Consider the following 21263-nt stretch of genomic DNA (forward strand, 5'->3'; position numbering starts at 1 on the left):
CCCGGCCCGGCGGCCCGGCCGCCAGGCACCGCTACGAGGTGGTGACGGAGCTGGGCCCGGAGGAGGTGCGCTGGTTCTTCAAGGAGGACAAGAAGACCTGGAAGCCCTTCATCGGCTACGACTCGCTCCGCATCGAGCTCGCCTTTCGGACCCTGCTGCAGGCCACGGGCGCCGGGCCCCAGGCCGAGGACCCCGACGGCGAGCATGTGTGCGGCTCGGCGTCCCCCGCGGGCCCAGCCTGCAGCTCCGGCGAGGACGACGACGATGACCACGCCTGCGGCTTCTGCCCGCGCGCGGCCCGGCACGAGCCCGAGATGGAGGAGGTGGTGAACATCGAGCCGGTGTGCGTGCGGGGCGGGCTCTACGAAGTGGACGTGACCCAAGGAGAATGCTACCCAGTGTACTGGAACCGTGAGTAGCCGGCCGGGGGAGGGCTGGCGGCGGCCCCCCGCCTGCGGCAGGCCGGGGATGGGGCGGGACGGGCTGCCCCCGTTGGTGCCAAGACGCACGAGCGTGGGTTTGGCACCCGAGCGCGGCGCAGAGGGAGGCGCGTGAGGCCTGGCGTGGGGTGGGAGCTGGATGCGGGTCGCCCAGGGAGCGCAGGCACGTGAAGGGTAAACGGACAGATGGCCACGCGCAAGCTGCTTGGGCTCGGGAGGAGGGGACATCGCCCTGCCCTGGTAGCGTCTTCCGGGTGAGCCGGGTGCCCCTGCCATCCCCTGGAGGCCGTCCACGAAGGGATCCCCAGCCCGAAAGGTTTCTTTGTCCACTTGGGGATCTGATTCGGTCTCTTTTCCCCCGAACTGCCTCTGACTTAAATAGCAGCGTGTCCTCTGGGGAGAGAAGGTGGGAGCGATCTGTTCGGGAATCAACAGTTCAGTTATGGACTCAGCAGGAGGAGAAAATTAGTACCCGGCGGGGCGGGGTGGGGGTGGTAGGTTGTTCCCACATGGTACGCACGCCCAGGGCAAGTAGAAAGCAGTGCGCCAAGCTGCCGAATTTTGGCGAGTGAGGCCGCCCGTCCTCTATGGAATTCTCGTTTTCGTCTCTTGCTTGTTTATATATATCTAGATCTAGTTTACGTATATAGACATATATCTTGCTTGTTTATATATATTATATATTTAAATTTTTCGCCTCTTAACATTTTGGCCTCGTTTCCTCATCTGTACAATGGGGATGATTGTACCTACCTCAGGATGTTTGTGGAGCTGGGAGGAGAAAATATTCATAGCGGACTTGGCCTGTTCGGTAGACAACAACACAATGAGGTTTATAATTGAATTAGAATACAGTGGCCGGAAATATAATATATAGCAGATATTTTCTAGTAATGGAAGCTATTAGCTAACAATATTTTAAAGGGTCCAACACCGTAACACATATCTTCATTGATTGTCACTAGCCTGGCTTCTCCATACTTGTCATTCAACATTTGGCCTTGTATTAATTATCTGTATTTATGGCTTGTTTTATTTTCTGTACATTTATCTTATGGGCAGAGTCCATCACCTATCGTTGTATTCTCATAGGGCCAGTGCAATAGATAGTCAATAGATAGGTATTGAATTGCATCAGTGGTTCTGATAATGTTAAAAAAAATCATGCTAATCATGAGTCACTAAGATAGCAAAGACAATGCGTCAAATCACTAAACAAAATAAATATGACAGGAAAATTGATTTCATGCTACAACTTGTTGACCCTGAAGACATTTGTTACCGTATTGTACAAAGGGTAATGTAGGATCTGTAATATCTCTCCTCTTGATTATAAATTCACTTAGGGCAGGATTCCTTAGAACAGTGGTTCTCAGCCTGTGGGTGGCGACCCCTTTTGGGGGTCAAATGACCCTTTCACAGGGGTCACGACCTAAGGCCACGGAAAAACACATAAATATTTCACAATATATAATTACATATTGTTTTGTGATTAATCACTATGCTTTAATTATGTTCAATTTGTAACAATGAAAATACATTCTACGTATCAGACATTTACATTATGATTCATAACAGCAAAATTACAGTTATGAAGTAGCAACAAAAATAATTTTTTGCTTAAGGGGCACCACAGCATCAAGAACTATATTAAAGGGGCGCGGCATTAGGACAGTTGAGAACCACTGCTATAGAGGATTCCCTAGAATGTAAATATTGATAGGAGTAGGCAGCCTCATCTTTCTCTCAGAGAGCAGCTGGTGGTTTTGAACGTTGGACCTTGAGGTTAGCAGTCCCAAGCTTATCTAACAGTCTCTAAGGCAATGGTTCTCAACCTTCCTAATACCGTAACCCTTTAATACAGTTCCTCATGTTGTGGTGACCCCCTATATTGGATACTCACAATTGAGGGCATAAAGGCATGAAGTGGTTGGCTTACAAACTTTCATAGGTAGAGAACATATTCACAGGATTGTAGGATTAAGGTGTAAGTGTTACTTAATTTCAATTGTGAAGCTAAAGAATTATGTACAGATGCCAGGTTGGCAAGGGGTGGATTGAGTTAGTTAGTTTATTGTGTCAACTTGGCCAATAAACACATGTGGGATTAATTGAAGGGCCGAGGGATAAATGACTCAGTGAGCCTCGCCTTTCGAGTTCTCAGGTCTCTTGCTTTGTGATGGTCGCACCAGGGTGCAGCTGCCTTAGCAGTTCCGTACTTCAGCTTAGAAGACTGACTTCCTACAAGACATTTCCAAGGAGAAGCCACATGGACCTACCCCGATGCAGCCCTGGGTGCTGGAGCACCCGTGGGGAGACCCTTGCAAGCACTGAGATGCTTACACATTCACTGACTCGGCTTTCCTCCTGCAGTTGGCATCATCATTGCATCTGTTTTGTGAATGGAGGAGGACTTTGTGGACTGGTGTTGGACATATGGGTTAATGGGTTAATGTTGAACTTGTGGGCTTGGGCAGCACTGAGTTGGAATGTTTTCTTGATGTACACTTACCCTTTATATAAAACTCTCATACATCAGTTTCTGTGGATTTGTTTCTCTAAAGTACCTAGACTAATACACCCCCCAACCATAAAATTATATTCTTTGCTACTTCATAACTGTTATTTTGCTACTATTATGAATCAGGCAACCCCTGTGAAAGGGTCCATTTGACCACCAAAGAGGTCAAGACCCACAGGTTGAGAGCCACTGCTTTATAGGGTTCTATGAGTTGGCATTGACTCAGTGACAGTGGGTTTGGGGTTTACACATAAAGGAATATATATAAGAACATCTTAAAATCAGTCAATTCAACAACCACTAACAACAACAAAAGCAATGTACTGCATTCGTTTCATATATTTGCCTGTGCTTTTATCCTGTGAAAACATTAGGAAAGGTAGAAAAAAGGAAATCTTTATCCTTCTTGAGTGTCACACTTAACCTTTCCTTTGTATGATCTGAACATCACTTCATAGTTTTTCCCCTCACAATGGAACCCTAAACACAGTCAGAAAAGTGGGATAAAATGCAGGTCATCCTCAGAGAAGGAGCCAGAGAACAAAAGATGAATCTTACTCTTAGAACAAATTCAAGTGTATTCAGCTATAGTACTTTGTGCTCATTTGGTTTATGATAAAATGGTTGATGTTTGCATAGTGCTTTCCTGTTTACAATATAATTTTCATGTTCATTATTTCACGATGGTATAAAAATGCTCACATTCTGTACATAAAGAAATAGTCTCAGTGAAATTAATAAGCTTGCTCAAGGTCACTCAGCTAGTAGGAGAGTACAGTGCAGTATCTATCCTTGTATGCATGTGCCAGGCTGTGGGGGTGGGGAGAATGAGATGAAAAACTTGGAGGGTACTCTTGTACATGAATGACTCATTTGGGAGAGTATCTAGAGAAGGGACAAGGGTGGATGTGCAAAAGGAATTTGGACTTTATCCAATTAATAAATGAGAACCGAACGACTGAAGGTTCTCTGTTTCTCAGGTGATGGGTGCCAGTGTGGAGGTTAGATTGGAAAGTTAGCAGCTGGATAGCGTTAAAAAACTAAAGATGTAAGTCAAGTGAGAAATGGTAAGTGCCTTCCAGAAGCTAACCTGAAAAGAAATGCGGGTTTAGTAATTTTTACTCTTCTTTCCTAAAGCTAGTAAGCCAATTAATGATTTTAAATTATTTTTTTGGTTAATATAAAATAGCATAGTTCATTTGGCTCCATTTTAACATTTTCTACATGGTTTTCTGCAAGGTGCAATCCTGTGGGTATACGAGGTCCTTATAGCAAACAAGAATTCTTCTCGTGGCATCCTGTAATTTCCCTCATCTCACAATATCTCTTGTAACTCGATCTAATCAAGAGAAAAGTGGGTGAAGGGAGACGTCGGACAGGGCAAGATATGACAAAATAATAATTTATAAATTATCAAGGGCTCATGAGGGAGGGGGGAGGGGGGAGGGAGGGGAAAAATGAGGACCTAATGCCAGGGGCTTAAGTGAAGAGGAAATGTTTTGAGAATGATGAGGGTAATGAATGTACAAATGTGCTTTACACAATTGATGTATGTATGGATTGTGATAGGAGTTGTAGGAGCCCCTAATAAAGTGATTTTTAAAAAAAGACTATATGTACTATGGAATTTTTCACACCTGCTTAAAAAGCCTCAGAAGGAGAAAGACAGGCTCTTTACTCCCATCTCAGAAGCCCACAGGGACAGTTCTACACTGCCCTGTAGAGTTGCTGTGAATTGACATTGATTCAGTGGCAGTGAGTTTGGTTTGGTTTGAGAAGGCTCAGCCCAATATCACCTCTCCAGCCCTTGTTGGCATAGTGATTTGACTTGCAAGGTCTGCAGTTTGAAACCACCAGCCACTCCTGGGAAGAGAGATAAGGGGACTCCCATAAAGAGTTAGTCTGGGAACCTCATAGGGGCACTTCTACCTTGTCCTATTGGGTCACTATGAGTTGGCTTCAACCCGAAGTCATTGAGAACCCTTCTTCAAATGGAAGGTTTCTTAGGATATTTTGCAGCTTTGCTGCAAATGCACCTCATTTTCACTCTGTTACTGGAAACTTTCTGGATAGTGCTAGTGGAAGGTTAACCAAAGAAAAAAGTCCAACAAGTTCCTCGTTAGCTTTACTTGCTAGTAGGATTCCAATGGCCATTTAGATTTTGTGACTTAATTGAGCTTCACATCTGGGTGTGGTCTGTACTTAGCTTAAAACAAAGGCGGTGTTTGCTCTTGCTTTTAAACTCTTATTAGCAGTCACAATTTGAATCAGTTTGGGGTACACATATCAAAAAAGGAACAGAATTTGTCTTCTATCGTTTGGAAGCCAATTTTATTACATAGAAAATATTCGTGATAGGAATTTTGTTTTGCTTATTGTATGTTTAGATAGTCCTCTGACTGCATGTGGACATTTCAGATAAAAATTGATCGTTGCTGAGTAATGAGTAAGTGAACTCCCTTTCCCCAGTGTCTTCCTAAGTTGCTTATACCCATCTCGTAGGCTTGTTTTTGAGGATTAGTGTACATAAAGTGTGTAGAACAGGGATTAGCATGTTGTTAAATACTGGGTAAGTGTTCACTATAACTATTGTTGTTAGGTGTCATCGTGTTGGTTCCGACCCATAGCAACCCTATGCATAACAGAACCAAACACTGCACAGTCTTACACCAATCCTCGCAATTATTCCCATGCCTGAGCCCACTGATGCAGCCACTGTGTCGATCCATCTTGTTGAAGGCCTTCTTCTTTTTCGCTCGCCCTCTATTTTACCAAACATGATGTCCTCCAAGGGCTGATTTCTCCTGACAATATGTCTGAAGTATGTAAGACAAAGTCGTGCCATCCTTGCTTCTAAGGAGCACTCTGGCAGTACTTCTTTGAAGACAAATCAGTTTGTCCTTTTAGCAGTCCGTGCTATGTAGATCTCAAAAAGTAGTACACCTTATTTGTAGTTCTCTAATTCACTGAGGTCGAATCAATTCCAACTCATGGCAACCCTAGAGGATAAAATAGAACTACCTGTAGGATTTCCATGACTGTAGATCTCCACACACGCAGACTGTGACATCTTCTGCCATGATGTGGCTAGTGGATTTGAGCTGCTGCCTTTTCTGTTAGCAGCTGAATAAATAACCACTGCCCCACCACAGTTACATTATATAAGTTCACATGAAGGTTAAGGTTGGCCAATGCAAAATTGTCACATGTCCACATTTATTATTGGCTTATGCCTCATCAGAAGTGAAGGTATTTATAACAAATATTGGCAACAAAGTGGCGAAAATATTCAGTAAGAGCTGACAGGAGCACATACGCATTCTAGAGGAATTTGATAAACTTAGAAAGTACACTCATAGCACGTGTGATGGCACTAATGTGGTATACACTAGGGAGTACGTAATTTCCATACATTAACTGAAGTGCTTTAATTGACCATACTTTTGTATAAAGGTGCCGTTTTCAAAAGCAGTCATATAAGCCACAGCTTCCATCTCCCTTCCCTGGTGTACATTTGAAGCCTGCTTATATTATTATAACTAAATCATTTTCTGTTTCAAACACTTTAAAATTAACCAATTGAAAGGGGGAACTGATCACAATGATTGACGTATAACCCACCCCACCCACCGCCAGGGGAACAAACAAAAGAAAGGTGGGTGAAGAGAGACAGTAGTTGGTGTAAGACATGAAAAAAAATATTATTAAAGTTCATGAGGGAGGGAGGGGAAAATGAGCTGATATGAAGGGCTCAAGTAGAAAGAAAATGTTTTGAACATGATTACAATAACATGTACAAATGTGCTTGACACATGGGCGGATGTGTGGATTGTGATAAGGGTTGTAAGAGTCCCCAATAAAATTATTTTTTTAAAAGCAAAAAAAAATTAACCAATTGTATTTGCATTACTTTGAAAGGAAAAGAACATAATATTCCTAATAAAATAAAGTAGAAAACTATAGCTTTCTTCACAAGTACCCAAATTATACGACGTTTATTACTTTGTAGGTCCAGGAATCTCTAAGGGACCCTTTTCCATTTAGGGGTTACCACTAGACCTTTATGAGACTCGAGGCATTATGAAAAAGGAATGAAGTCTAGGGTAGGAAGGACTCTCTTGATCAGATTCTGCCGCCAAAAATCCCTGCTAATACATTAGCATCTGCTACTAACCAGAAAGTCTGCAGTTCAAACCCTCCAGCTTCCCCATGACAGAAAGAAGTAACAGTCTACAGCAGTAATAATCACAGCCTTAGAAACCCTGAGGGGCATCATGAGTCAGGCGGAGTTTGCTCAGCAGCAATGGGTTGGTTGGTTTGGATTTTTTAGCTTATCCCCACATAGTACCCTACAGTTTTGGTGTGCTGAAACCTTTGATGTCTGGAACTCCAGGGCTATTTTTTGTAAGGAGCAAGAAAAAGCAAATGTGCTCATCAAGGAATTCTGGCAATTACGGAGACTGGGGCAAGAAGCGGGAAGGGTAAGGGAAAGGGGAGTGTGGTCATAGGGAGCCTCAAGAGGAGAGGATGGAAAAGCAGGTGAGTATTGAGCAATCTGTTCTAAGACCATTGTCTTTTCATAAGGGTGGTGGAGTTTAGACTGTGCATGTTGTCAAGAAAAACTATCAACATGAATGAGGGCACAGATATAGAGTCTTTCCATTTTAGCTGCAGCACATTCCTAAAAACTCAGTTCAAAAGTAGAAAAGGAAAACCATGTTTTTTTATAACCTGCAGTTCTCTTTTTGAGTCTGCATTGGAAAAAGGAAATTGTGCCCACAAAAGATGTTAAATTAATGGATTAAGGGGAGGATAGGGACAATCCGAGGGAGTACCCCCCAAAAAGGAAAAAAGCTCCACTGGGAAGAGCTTTCATAGTACACATTTTTTCCACTAGGCAAGCATCAAACAACTCTCTCAGAATTAGTGTACCCAGTGGTGTCACCTGGGAAGGTTCTCTGTGGTCACAGTGAATTTTTTCATAAAAGCAGTTGCACTCAAACCTCATTTTGTGATGGCTGCTTTAAGGGAACACCATGTGGCTGTAAAATTTTGTTTCCTGCTTGGGGACAATGCCACAGAAACTGTTGTGATGTTGAACACAGCTTACAAAGGACAACAGCACTATGGGAAAAACTCAATTATATGAGTGGTTTTCTCATTTCAAAAAAGGTGAAATGTCATTTGATGACAAATGTCATCATTTGATGAAATGTCATCATTTGATGAAATGTCATTTGATGACCTTGTTCTGGACGTCCGTTAACTTCCTGAACAGATGAAAATGTTGACCAAATTCATGCACTTGTTCTCAGAGACCTTCCCCATTGAAGAGATGGGGAAGTTATCTGGACTATATTGGAGCTTGGTTCAGCAAATTTTAACAAAAGATTTGGGAATAAGGGTCGCTGCAAAATTTATTTGTGCCTCAGGTTCTGACTGACCAGTAAAAAAAGTGTCAAGTGGAAACATGCCATGCTTTGAAAGAACAGGTTGAAGCTACCCAAGACGTTTTTCCCCCCAAGGTCTCCAAGGTTATTGCTGGTGAGGAGACATGGTGCTATAATTAAGACCCTGAAAGCAAACATCAATCAAGCCAGTGGAAGACGCCATTGTCACCTCACCCAAAAAAAGCTCATCAAGTGAAATCAAAGATCAAGACGATGCTTTTTTGTTGTTTTGATTTGAGGGGAATATTGCATTAGGAGTTCATTTCACTAAGTCAGACTGTTAATCAAGCTTTCTATTTAGAGGGTCTGAAAAGATTGCGTAACAGTGTACAACAAAAAAATGCCTGATTTGTGCCAGATAGGGAACTGATTTTGCCACCATGACAGTGCACTTTTGCTTATGCAGCCATCTAGTGTACCAGTTGAGGGCAAAAAGCAGCATACCTCTCTTTCTTCATGCAACTTATTTCTGTTTCCACGAATGAAGAGGAACATGAAAGGACAGTGATTTGATGACATAGAAGAGATGAAAAAAAATGAGAAGGTGCTGTCAGCCATCCAAACAGATGATTATAAAAATGTTTCCAAGAGTGGAATCGTAGATTTGACTAAGTGTAATGGACAGTACTTTGAAGGTGATAAGGTCGTTTTGTAAAAAAATTGAAATACATAACTTTGAAAAACAATCTGGGTGTTTTTATACTGTTTGATACTGCTGGATTAGGAACAGGTGAAATTTAAGGTCGTGATAAGTAGGACTCATCCGAGAGAAAACAGAATTTTTACTTGATTGTGTAAAAGTAATTCTAAGTTTATGTGCTGCTGCCTAATCTTGCCATATTACCTTATAATAATAAATTATGTGCTCATTAATATTTGCTGTAATATTTTGCTACAATAAGCTGTATCTTCTAGCTAATCTTTATAATCATTTTTATTATATGTTCTGATAAACTGTTGAGTGCCTATTGGGGGCCAGGACCAAACCAAACTCATGCCATCAAGTCGATTCAGATCACAGCAACCCTACCAAAAAGAGACGATGTTGCTTTTTAGGGTTCCCTAGATTGTAAATCTTCACAGAGGCAAAAAGCCTCATATTTCACCCAATAAGAACTGCCAACCTTGGCTGTTAGAAAGCCCAGTGCTAACCCACTATGAGCACTGTGAAGGCCAGGACAACCTTTGGGAAAATATATTACTAATTGGTACTTCTGTATCCCGTGACTTCATGTGTCTGAAAATCTTAGAGATATGTAAATCCTATCAGCATGGTTTGTCTTTTCCAAATAGTTGAAAGAAAGTTTCTTTACCTGAATGTAATTTTAACTCTCATTGCCATCAAGTCCAGAGAGCCCTGTTGGCTTAGTGGTTACAAGTCTGGCTTCGGTCAGCAAGTAAGCACCAGCTGCTCAGCAGGAGAAAGACAAGGTTTTCTACTCCCATAGACAGTCTCAGAAACTCACAGGGCCAGTTCTGCCCTGTCCTATAGAGTTGCTATGAGTGGGCATCGATTTGATGGCAGTGATTTTTTTCAGTTTTGCCATCAAATCTTTTTTTTGACTCATAGCGACCTTACTAGGACTAATCCTGTGGATTTCCAAGATTGTAACTCTTTATAGGAGTAGAACTTCGTGTGGTTTTGAACTGCTGACCTTGTGGTTAGCAGCACAATGCATAACTACTATACCACCAGGTCTCCTGTGTATTCTCCATATGATACAAACACTCCTTTTGACATCTTTTCAATGGGCCATCAACAGAGCATTGATGCAGGAATAGCCCTTGAGACACACAATATGATGAGTTATACTCAATTAATCTGGTCCTTCCAGTCATAATCCCTTAATTGGTAAATTATAATTCTGGATTTCATACATCTGTGGCTATAGTCCCATCTTTAGAGGGCATTGTCTGCTAAAAAAAACAGTAATAGGATGAGATTAATATCTAACTTTAGTAAAGGGTAGGAAATGAACCACATTCTGTTTAATTGTTATCTTGGTTACGGTTACTTGTAATAGATGTAAAGAACTATCTGCTACAGCTGAGAGGAGAAAAAAATATTTCTGGAGTGGCCTTGGAAAAGGTTTGGTTGATTAAGATTAGTAGGAGGCCAATGCCTACTGAAAACATCCTTCCAGTGGCCCCAGGTCAGATATGCATAAATAAGATATAGGCCAGAGGTGTAGAAAAGGTGTAGCTTATTATATTTGGGTGAAATTTGCACCATTTAACTCGCACCAAATGATCTTTCCCTGCATGCGTCTGGTAAGAAGGTAGGGGAAGATACTGATAGTATTAATCTGTGAGTAATTCTGAACAAGATTGCCTGAAATGCCACCTGCTGCATATAAAATGAGCACTGGATAGTAGGGGATGTGATTTCATCACCAGGAAGAGCCAGGAGTGGAGTCCGTCCTCTGGCACCACTATCAGACTTACCTCTGCTGATCTTTGATTTTGAACTCACTACCATATGAAAGTGTCCTCAAATTTTCATGAGTTTTGGGACTCTGCGGTGATTTGCAGAACCCCAAAACACGAAGGGACATACTCAAGGGAAGGATGGGGAAATGGAGCAGAATGGCATTTGCCAAGAGTTGAATTTTGGGGACCTTTTCGATCTCTAACTCCTTCAGACTAGTTTGGTATTAAATCTTACAAAGGAAATTAATTGTGACATGAGATTAGAAATTAATGTTCTGTGGTAAAGTGTCAGGTTCCTGGATTATGGACCATGGAACGTACAGCACTACAACTTAATGGCACACAGAGAGCTAAATCGGGATTACATGTGGGCCTTGACACAGGCATAATTAGAGGCTTTGTAACTTATTACTCATTACAGATGATCAATCTACTATTTTATTGATTGAACCCATTATTTTGCCCATACGCTATAGAATTGCTTCTAGGAAGGCCCAGGAGGTCCTACACCCCGCACCCCCAACGCCAATTCACCCACCTTTAGTAAAATTTTCATTTTAATATCTGTTATATATTTTAACAGCTGGTGTGTAAATGTTAAGTTCTTCCAAAGTTGTTTGTATTTTGAGAGCAAAGTTTATGTTTTGAATCAAAGACAGATGTGAGAAGATGGGATGGAGAACCAACTTCCAAGTAAACCAAGCATTGAGGACCATTCAACCTGGGGAAAACTCAGTATGGTTACTCAAGTGTTCTCAGTGACACTTTTCCATGCTTGCTCTTCAACACTATGTGACCATCACTGTGACATTTGTTTGTGTTTATAAAGTAGATAACTGAACTTTGCTTGGTATTTTTATACGAGGGGGCTTGAAAACAAAACAAAACTTTGAAGCCCCTGAGTGTGACCCAAATCCCAGCTCTGCCATATACCCTTAATATCATTCTTATTTAAGATTAGCACATTTCCATGGTTTTGCTTTTTTGCTTAATGTTAGGAGAAATAGGAACCCTTATATTGAGAATGTCTTTTTGATTATAGGTATAATTTGTTCTTTAGCCCATTTTATATTTCGGTATACTATTTTATATAAATTGGATTATCTCCTAACACTTTTTTTGGTAGGGGAGCAAAGTGAACCTTGTAAATAGGGAATTTTGCTAATCCTGGAATGCTGGATTGAATTATTTGGAGTTTTGATTGCCTGCCAGGGATCTGTGTCTTTTATGAAAAGACTTACAAACCATCAAAGTATAAAGGGTGAACCCAGTTTACAGCATTTGTTTTCAGATCAACTATCATCTTCCTGTAGCTTATCAATTTCATTTTTATCCCTTCTATTTCAACTCTTACTGTTTTTTCTAGATAGATTACATCATGTTATAGTATAGCATAAGTATGACCACCAGAACCAGGCTCTCTGGGCCCAAACCTCACCTCTGTTACATATTTTATATATTATCTGTGTGACCTTATGTAAAATCTATGTTCTGTGTATGACCTTAAGCAACACAAATGCTTTGTGCCTCAGCTGCTTCTCCTGTAATCAGGGGTAATAGCACGTGTCTCTCACTTGTTGTTAGGTGCCATTGCGTCACTTCCAATCCAGTGACCCTATGTACAAAAGAGCAAAGCACTGCCCGGTCCTGCACTATCTTCATCATTGTTCTTATGTTAGAGCCCAGTGTTGCAGCCTCTGTGTCGATCCATCTTGTTGAAGGCCTCCTTCTTTCCACTGCCCCTCTACTTTATATAACAGTTAGCTGCTATTATTTCTTCTTTTTCCTACCTCTTATAACCTGCAAAATTTGCAGCCTCCTTGAAGTTCTTTAGCTTTCAACTTTATTTTTATTTGTAGTCTCTTTGCAATGTATCTTTTTTTTTTTTTTTGGCTTGCTCTCTTTGTAATTGACTCCCAAATAAGCACAACCCATTTTGTTTTTGTTGTTAGGTGCCAAGTAGGTTCCAACTCAAATTGAGCCTTTGTATAATGGAACGAAATACTGTCCAGACATGTGCGATCCTCACAATAGTTGTTACGTTTGAGCCCATTGTTTGAAGCCACTGTGTCCTTCCATTTAATTAAAGATTTTCCTCTTTTTCACTAGCCCTCTATTTTACCAAGTATGATGTCCTTTTCCAGGACTCGTCTCTCCTGATAACATGTCCAAAGTACTAAGTGACACAGTCTCGCCATCTTGACTTCTAAGGACTACTCTGGCTGTACTTCTTCAAGATGGATCTCCTTATTCTTCTAGCGGTCCATGGTGCTTTCAATATTCTTCCGTGGTCTTCCTTGGTCATTGTCCAGCTGTCACACACATCTAAGGCAGTTGAAAAGACTGTGCACCGCAGCCCTCAAAGTAGCATCTTGTCTCTTTTCCAGGGGTGTTGTACAGCAGATTTGGCCAATGCATGACATTATTTGATTTCTTAACTGCTGATTCCATGAGTTTTTATTGTAGATCCAAGTAAAATGAAATCCTTTGTCAATGTCAGTCTTTTCCCCATTTATCAGGATATTGTCTATTGGTCCAACTGTGACTGTTTTTGCTTCCTGTACATTAAGTGGAATCTATCCTGAAGGCTGCAGTTTCTGAGCTTCATCAGCAAGTGTCTCAAACTCTTCTCACCACCAGTGAGCAATGTTATGGCAGCTACATATTGTGACTTTTTAATGGCCTTCCTTCCTTCCTGATGGGGTATTTAATATAGTTCACGTCTTGAATTATTTACTCAGTATACAGATTAAATAAGTGTGGTGACAGGATACAACCCTGATGCACACTTTTCCTGATTTTAACCAGAAGAACTCCCTTGTTCTGTTCAAACCTCTACCTCTTGTTCCATGGATAGGTTCCATATGAGCACAGTTAGGTATTTTGGAATTCACATTCTTCTCACTGTTAGCCATAGTTTGTTATGATCCAGACAGTCATGCTTTTACATAGTCAAACACAAGTAAACATCTTTCTGGTGGTTCCTGCTTTCAGCCAAGATCCACCTGACATCAGCAGTGATATTCCACAACCTCATCCTTCTCTAGCTCTTCTGAAGCCTGCTTAAATTTCTGTCAGCTCTCTGTTGACGTATTGCTGCAACCATTTTTGAATGCTGTTCAGCAACATTTTAGTTGCATATGATATTGCTCAATCATTTCTGCATTCTGTTGGTTCATTTTTTTAAAATTGGGCACAAATAGGGACTTCTTCCAGTTGGTTGGTCGGATAACTGCCTTTCCAAAATTGTTGACATAGCCTAATGAGTACCTCCAATACTGCATCAGTTTCTATTGATATTTCTATTTCAGTAGTTAATTCAATATTCTTTTTTAATAGTTATTGAATATTTTATTTCTGTTGATATTCCATCAATTCTGGTTGCCTTGTTTTTTGCTGATGTCATCTGTGCAGCTTCTTTGACTTCTGTTTTCTTTTTTTTTAATCATTTTATTGGGGGCTCGTACAACTCTTATCACAATCCATACATACATCTATTGTGTGTCAAACACATTTATACATTTGTTTCCCTCATCTTTCTCAAAACATTTCCTTTCTACTTAAGCCCGTGGTATGAGCTCACTTTTTCCCCTTCCTCCCCGCTCCCCCCTCCCTCATGAATCCTTGATAATTTATAAATTATTATTTTGTCATATCTTACGCTGTCCAACATCTCCCTTCACCCACTTTTCTGTTGTTCGTCCCCCAGGGAGGAGGTTATATGTAGATCCTTGTAATCGGTTCCCGCTTTCTACCCCATCTTCCCTCCACCCACCCGTATCTGCACTCTCACCACTGGTCCTGAAGGGATCATCTGTCTTGGATACCCTGTGTTTCCAGTTCCTATCTGTACCAGTGTATATCCTCTGGTCTAGCTGGATTTGTAAGGTAGAATTGGGATCATGATAGTGGAGGGGAGGGGGGAGCATTTAGGAACTAGAGGAAACTTGTATGTTTCATCGTTACTACACTGCACCCTGACTGGCTCATCTCCACGACCCTTCTGTAAAGGGATGTCCAGTTGCCTACAGATGGGTCTTGGGTCCCCAGTCTGCACTCCCCCTCATTCACAATGATTTGAGTTTTTGTTCTGATGATGCCTGATACCTGATACCTTCGACACTTCGTGATCACACAGGCTGGTGTGCTTCTTCCATGTGGGCTTTATTGCTTCTGAGCTAGATGGCTGCTTGTTTACCTTCAAGCCTTAAAGCTATATCTTTTGATAGCTGGGCACCATCAGCTTTCTTCACCAGTTTTGCTTATGCACCCATTTGTCTTCAGCCATAGTATTGGGAAGGTGAGCACACAATGGTATGATTTTTTGTTCTTTGATGTCTGATAACTGATCCCTTCGGCACCTCGTGATCACACAGGCTGGTGTGCTTCTTCCATGTGGGCTCTGTTGCTTCTGAGCTAGATGGCCGCTTGTTTACCTTCAAGTCTCTAAGATCCTAGACGCTATATCTTTTGATAGCCGGGCTCCATCAGCTTTCTTTACCACATTTGCTTATGCACACGTTTATCTTCAACGATCGTGTCGAGAAGGTGAGCATCATGGAATGCCAGTTTAATAGAACAAAGTGTTCTTGAATTGAGGGAGTACTTGAGTGGAGGCCCAATGTCTTTGACTTCTTTTTCCCCCACCATCAGTATTGATCATGTAAACCAAGCTGTCTGCCATCAAGTCAGTTCCAACTCAGCAACCCTTTGGGACAGAACTCCTGTGGGCTTCCAAGACTGTAACTCTTTATAAGAGTAAATAGTCTTAATCTTTCTTTATAGAGCAACTGATGATCTTATAATTAGCAGCCCAAGGCATAATCTACTGTGCCACCAGGGCTCCATACTACCTCTTAAAATGTCTATAAGTGGTTGAATGTAAAGAAAGAGAACCAACAGGATGTAGAAATTATGGAGCAGTATCATTAATATCACGTGCAACTAAAATGTTGCTGAGCAGCATTCAAAAGTGGTTGCTCTGTTTTACTCTATGTATAGTGTTACTATTTCTTTTGATGCTTCCTGTAACATTCAATATATTGCCCATAGAATTCTTCAGTATTACAACTCAAAGCTTTAATTTTTTTCTCCAATTCTTTCAGCTTGAGAAATGCTGAGCATGTGCTTCCTTCTTTGCTGTCTAACTCCAGGTCTTTACACATTTCATTGTAATGCTTTGCTATGTCTTCTCAGCCTGCCCTTTGAGATTTTTTGTTCGGGTATTTTACTTCATCATTCCTTCCATTCATTTAAATACTCTATATTCAAGAGCAAACCTCTGAACCTCTTCTGATGTCCCCTTTGGCCTTTCTTTCCTATATTAATGACCTTTTGCTTTATGTACGGTGTTCATGTTATCATCCCACAACTCATCAGGTCTTCTTTGGTCATTTAATGTTCAGTGCATTTCTCTATTCTTCACATGGTTTCTAAATTCACTTGGGATGTACTCAGAGTCTTCTGCTGGCTGATGTAGACTTGTTTTAACTTTCAACCTGAACTTACAGACCTAGTCAGCTTCTGGCTTTGTTTTGGCAGATGACATTGAGCTTTTCCATGTTAGCAAATTATCAATTACCTTTGATTTTTATGTATTGTATCTTGAGAGATCCATGTGTACAGTCACCATTTTGTTGGGAAAAAATGGTATTTACAATGAAGAATTTGTTGTTCTTGCAACATTCTTTTTTTTAATAAATCATTTTATTGGAGGCTTTTGCAGCTCTTATAACAATACATACATCAGTTATATCAAGCACATTTGTACATGTGTTGCCATCATAATTTTCAAAACATTTCTACTTGAGCCCTTGGTGTCAACTACTCTTTTTTCCCTCCCTCCCCCACTCTTCTACCCTTGTGAACCCTTGATAAATTAAAAATTATTATTATTTTCATATCTTACACCATTGCTGTCTCCCTTCACCCACGTTTCTGTTGTTCGTCCTCCTGGGGGTGGGGGTTGTACATTGATCATTGGGATCTGTTCCCCCATATACCCCCACCTTTCCTCTACCCTCATGGTATCGCTACTCCCATTATTGTTCTACGGGGTTTATCTGTCCTAGATTCCGTGTGTCGAGAGCTCTTATCTGTGCCAGTGTACATGCTCCAGACTAGCCCGATTTTTAAATTAGAACTGGGGTCATGATAGGATGGGGGAGTGGGGAAAGCTTTAAAGAACTAGCAGAATGTAATGTGTTTTGTCAGTGCTCTACTGCACCCTGGCTGGCTGGTCCTTTCCTTGTGACCCTTGTATGAGGGGATGTCCAATTGTCTACAGATGGGCTTTGGGTCTCTGATGCCTGATACCTGATCCCATCAACACGTCATGATTACACATGCTTCCATGTGGGCTTTGTTGCTTCCAGTCTTGCAAAATTCTATCATGCAATTTCCAGCTTCATTTCTATCACCAAGGCTATAATTTCCAGCTATTGTTCTTTACTTTCTGTTTCCATTTTTCACATAACAATTGCCAGGAAGTATCAGTGCATCTTGCTTGCATGTTGGATCAACTTCAAACTACAGAACCTCATCGAATTCTTCCATTTCTTCATCACTTGCATTAGTGATTTGTTGGTAAATTTGAATAATAGTTATAATAACTGGACTTCCTTGTAAATGTAGAGATATTATGCTATCACAGATAACATTGTACTGCAAGATAAATCTTGAAATAATTCTGACATCATTCTCCTTGAATTTGTCATTCCCAGTGTAGTAAATCATATGATTGTGTGATTCAAAATGGCCAACATCTTATAGACCATTTCAGCTAACTAATGCCTAGAATATTGATCTTTTTTGTGTTCCTGTGTAAATGATGTGGAGGCCACATCTGACCTCCTTTGGCTACACAAAGCAGGGGAATCCATCTCTACACCGACCCAAAGTCAATTTCCATAAGGCAGCAGTCAGACAAGCCTCCACTCTCCGCCCTTCTTTCTCCTTACTTTGCAATCAATCTTTTCTCCCATGGTACTCTACTTCTCAGCTGGTTCAATAATCCAGCGCAGTGGCCACAGAGAACTCACAGACAGTATTCATGATTATAGGGTTTTTTTCGGGGAAGTTAACCGGTTACCACAGGTCAGGATAGTAAAACATTAAGTATACAGTCTTTGGTCTACATCAGCATCTTTCCTCAACCGGCAGTCTGCTCCTCAGCCTCTCAGCCTTGTGGTCCCTTTGCTTTTGCCTTGTTCTGTGGGCTGGGACGCCTGTCCACTGTTCTGCTGTACAGTCTCATGAGACCAGTCTCTGGTCTCAGCACTGTGACTGCCCTCCTCTGGTGCCTCCAGTCTCAGCATGACATGGCCTCTGTTGCCGCTGTCACTTTAAGCAGGGAGAAATATTGAATGTACTCTGCTAGTGGCTCATCTTCCTTGATGATCCTAAGAATTCTCTTTTCTTGCTTCTGTAGTGCCTCGTTTCGTATTCCCACTAATTCCCTCTACTAGTGATTCACCCATGTATGCATGGTCCCACCCTATCATATGGTGGGAGTTACAAAGACTTGTATAGAAGAGCCATTCCAAGTAATTTCACTCCACTACAGCAAACTATATGATGATCTGCTTCTACAGTGACATTGCTTACATTCTTCAAGTTGTGTAACTGTTCTCAACCTCCCTTTCTGAGTTGATCCTCCCCCACTAACAGAAACTCCCTGCCCTTAAAAGTCTTATCTCATCTTTCCACTTGCTATTGTCAATTTATCCCATGTAGTTACATCTTGAAAGAGCACAATACTTAGAGCAGACATTCTTTTATTTGTTAAGCTGAATTATTGTTTGGTTTTAAGAAAACATTAGGGATATTTTTAATGTTTAAAGATTACCTCTAAGCAGTGCTTTGAGGAGCTTCCAATATAAATGGACACTGTGGAAAAGCATGCTTGCTTTTTTCTTGGTCTGGATCTTGCATCTGATTACAGCTTTGGAAACTCTGAGGCTTGTCTATTTTGTCCTGTCGGGATATAGGAGTCAACTGGTTTTTTATCTCCTTAGGTATATTTTTGTGTATAATATTGTATTTGTAAGTCTAATTGAGGTATGTATAAATATATTACATTTCTCTCCTTATGATACTTTTATTTTCCTCTATCTTCTTATATTAGTGAATATAATATTTGTCTTAACAATTTTCACCGCTAATTTTACTGTTTTTCTGGGTCTGTTTCTATTGACTGACTACCGGTAGATAATTCTACATATGTATTTATGTGTGCTGCAAATGTATCCATGAATATAATCTTGGGTAGTGCAATGAGTTAAACATTGGCCTGCTAATTACAATCTCTTCACTTCAAACCCACTGTACACTCCATGATAGAAAGAGGCTGTCTGCTCTGGTAAAGATCTGTCTCAGAAACCTAGTGAGTAGTTCTATAAGATGACTAGGATGCAAATCAACTCAATAGCACTGAGAGAGTGAGTGAGTGAGTGACCGAGTGACCGACCGAATGACCGTAGAGCCTACTTAATAGAAAGGCCAGGCTAACTGGCTTGATAGAAACTGGAGACCCTCAGTTCCCCTTTTAGCCTGGAACTGAGCTCACCTCTTCGCTCAACTTTCAAACAAACTGTAAACAAGCCCATACAATGAACAGTATCATCAAGAGGAACACACTCCTTAGAAAACCAACCACAGTGAGATCAAAAGACAGTAGCATCTGTCCAGGAGAAATTGGAAATGTGAAACCCAGGGAGGAACTGAAAAGAGTGCCGTCACACTGGAGGGATTGGGATGAGTGTCATGAATCAAAGTGAGTATGAATTGTTGAATGGAAAAGCAATTTGCTCTGTAAATTTTCACAAAAGTTTTAAAAACAAAAGTACACATCAATTCTAAGGTATTAATTACATTCTTCAAGTTGTACAAACATTTTCATTCTCCTTTTCTGAGTTAGTCCTCTCCCGTTGCATAAATCCGCTGCCCCCTACATTTCTTATCTAATTTTTTGAATTGTTGTTAGTTTGATCCCATATAGCTATTTCTTAAAGGAGCACAATGCTCAAGGAAGGCATCTTTTACCAGTTAAGCTAAACTATTATTTGTTTTTAAGAAGACTTCACAGAATTTAGGGTTTGAGGTTGAAAGCTCTCTCAGCAATGGGCTCTGTAAAGTGGGGAGTCCATGAGAATTTAAATTTTGTCCTGCTATTTCCACTTTTTTAATTAGGATTCCTCTGTAGAATTCTTTATCAAAATGATACAGAACATTTTTTGACTAGCCAATACTTAGAGAGAACTCTTTTAATAAGCATGTGTAAAATTTGCTTTGCCTAAATTTACTAAAACATAATAAGTTGGAAGACTTAGCCAAAACAAAAAGTTGGAAACTTAGAGCTAAGTGTACTTATTGTGAATTAAAATTTGAGAAAGGGATGAGAATATAATATGAATTCCTGAAAGAATAATGTAATAAAAGCTTTTGAGGGCAGTAAATCATTTGTTCCATTTATAGTTATTTTGCTGAAAATCTAAACAAATATGTACAGGCCAGAACATATTAAGTCTTGAATCAAAAGAAGCAAATTAAGGTACACACATATCATCAACACTGTCTCACCTTTATAAATTAGTGCTAAGCTTGGCCAGTGATAGATATTATTGGCAGTAATTCTTAAGCAAAATTTAGTATTCTTAGTATGATTGTTATTTTAATTGTTCCCCCAGGTTTATTTTAAAGTATAGTATAGGTATTACTGTTGTACAATAGAATTTTGTATGATTGCTAACTACTAACCCAGTTTTGCATTTGTATGATTGCTAACTACTAACCCAGTTAATAGCATTACAACCAAGCCAAAGGGTGAGAGAATGATTGTTTAACTATGTTCCACATAGTTCCTCTAGATTACAGTTTCTCTCTCTCTCTCTCTCTCTCTCTCTCTCTCTCTCTCTCTCTCTCTCTCTCACTCACTCACTCTGGTTAAAGTATTTAAATGGAAGGTAACATTTTAATATCTAGTTCCTAATTTTCTGCTCTTCATTCTATTACCAATTAAACTCTGAAAACTATTGGAACTATTTCAAGCACATAGAATGTAGAGGCAGTATAGTTAATACTCCACTCTCCCACATTTCTAACTTAAGAAATTAAACATTATGCATAAAGTCATTTCTGTGGTCCATTCCCCTGTTTAAAATTTTAGAGGTAGCCACCATCCTGAATTGGCTGTTTATTCTCATGTACTTTTTTCATTATCAAAAAATGTGTTGTATGTATATAAGCAAAGAGTATTGGTTCTTTTTTCCCTGGTTTTAACTTAATATTGCAATTTGCTTTTTGGTTCAATGTTAGGACTTTGAGATTTATCCAATGATTACACACAAAACTCTAGCTATTTGTTTTCGCTATATATAGTAGCATACTTTTGCATGAATATGCCATAATTTGTTTTCCACTTTG

The 21263-nt window shown here is 40.4% G+C and overlaps 1 protein-coding gene across 1 annotated transcript in view; it reads left to right on the forward strand.

The window, feature by feature from the left end:
* Positions 1 to 21263, forward strand: part of DDHD1 (DDHD domain containing 1) — a 78598-nt gene that overhangs the window by 6039 nt on the left and 51296 nt on the right. Inside the window, exon 3 of the mRNA XM_045287634.1 lies at positions 2 to 411. Within this exon, the coding sequence (XP_045143569.1) occupies positions 2 to 411 (410 nt within the window). The remainder of the gene's footprint in view (position 1; positions 412 to 21263) is intronic.

The sequence above is a fragment of the Echinops telfairi genome, unplaced genomic scaffold (assembly GCF_000313985.2).
Source record: "Echinops telfairi isolate 266 unplaced genomic scaffold, ASM31398v2 ScPeMD7_18;HRSCAF=68, whole genome shotgun sequence".
Classification (NCBI taxonomy): Eukaryota; Metazoa; Chordata; class Mammalia; order Afrosoricida; family Tenrecidae; genus Echinops; species Echinops telfairi.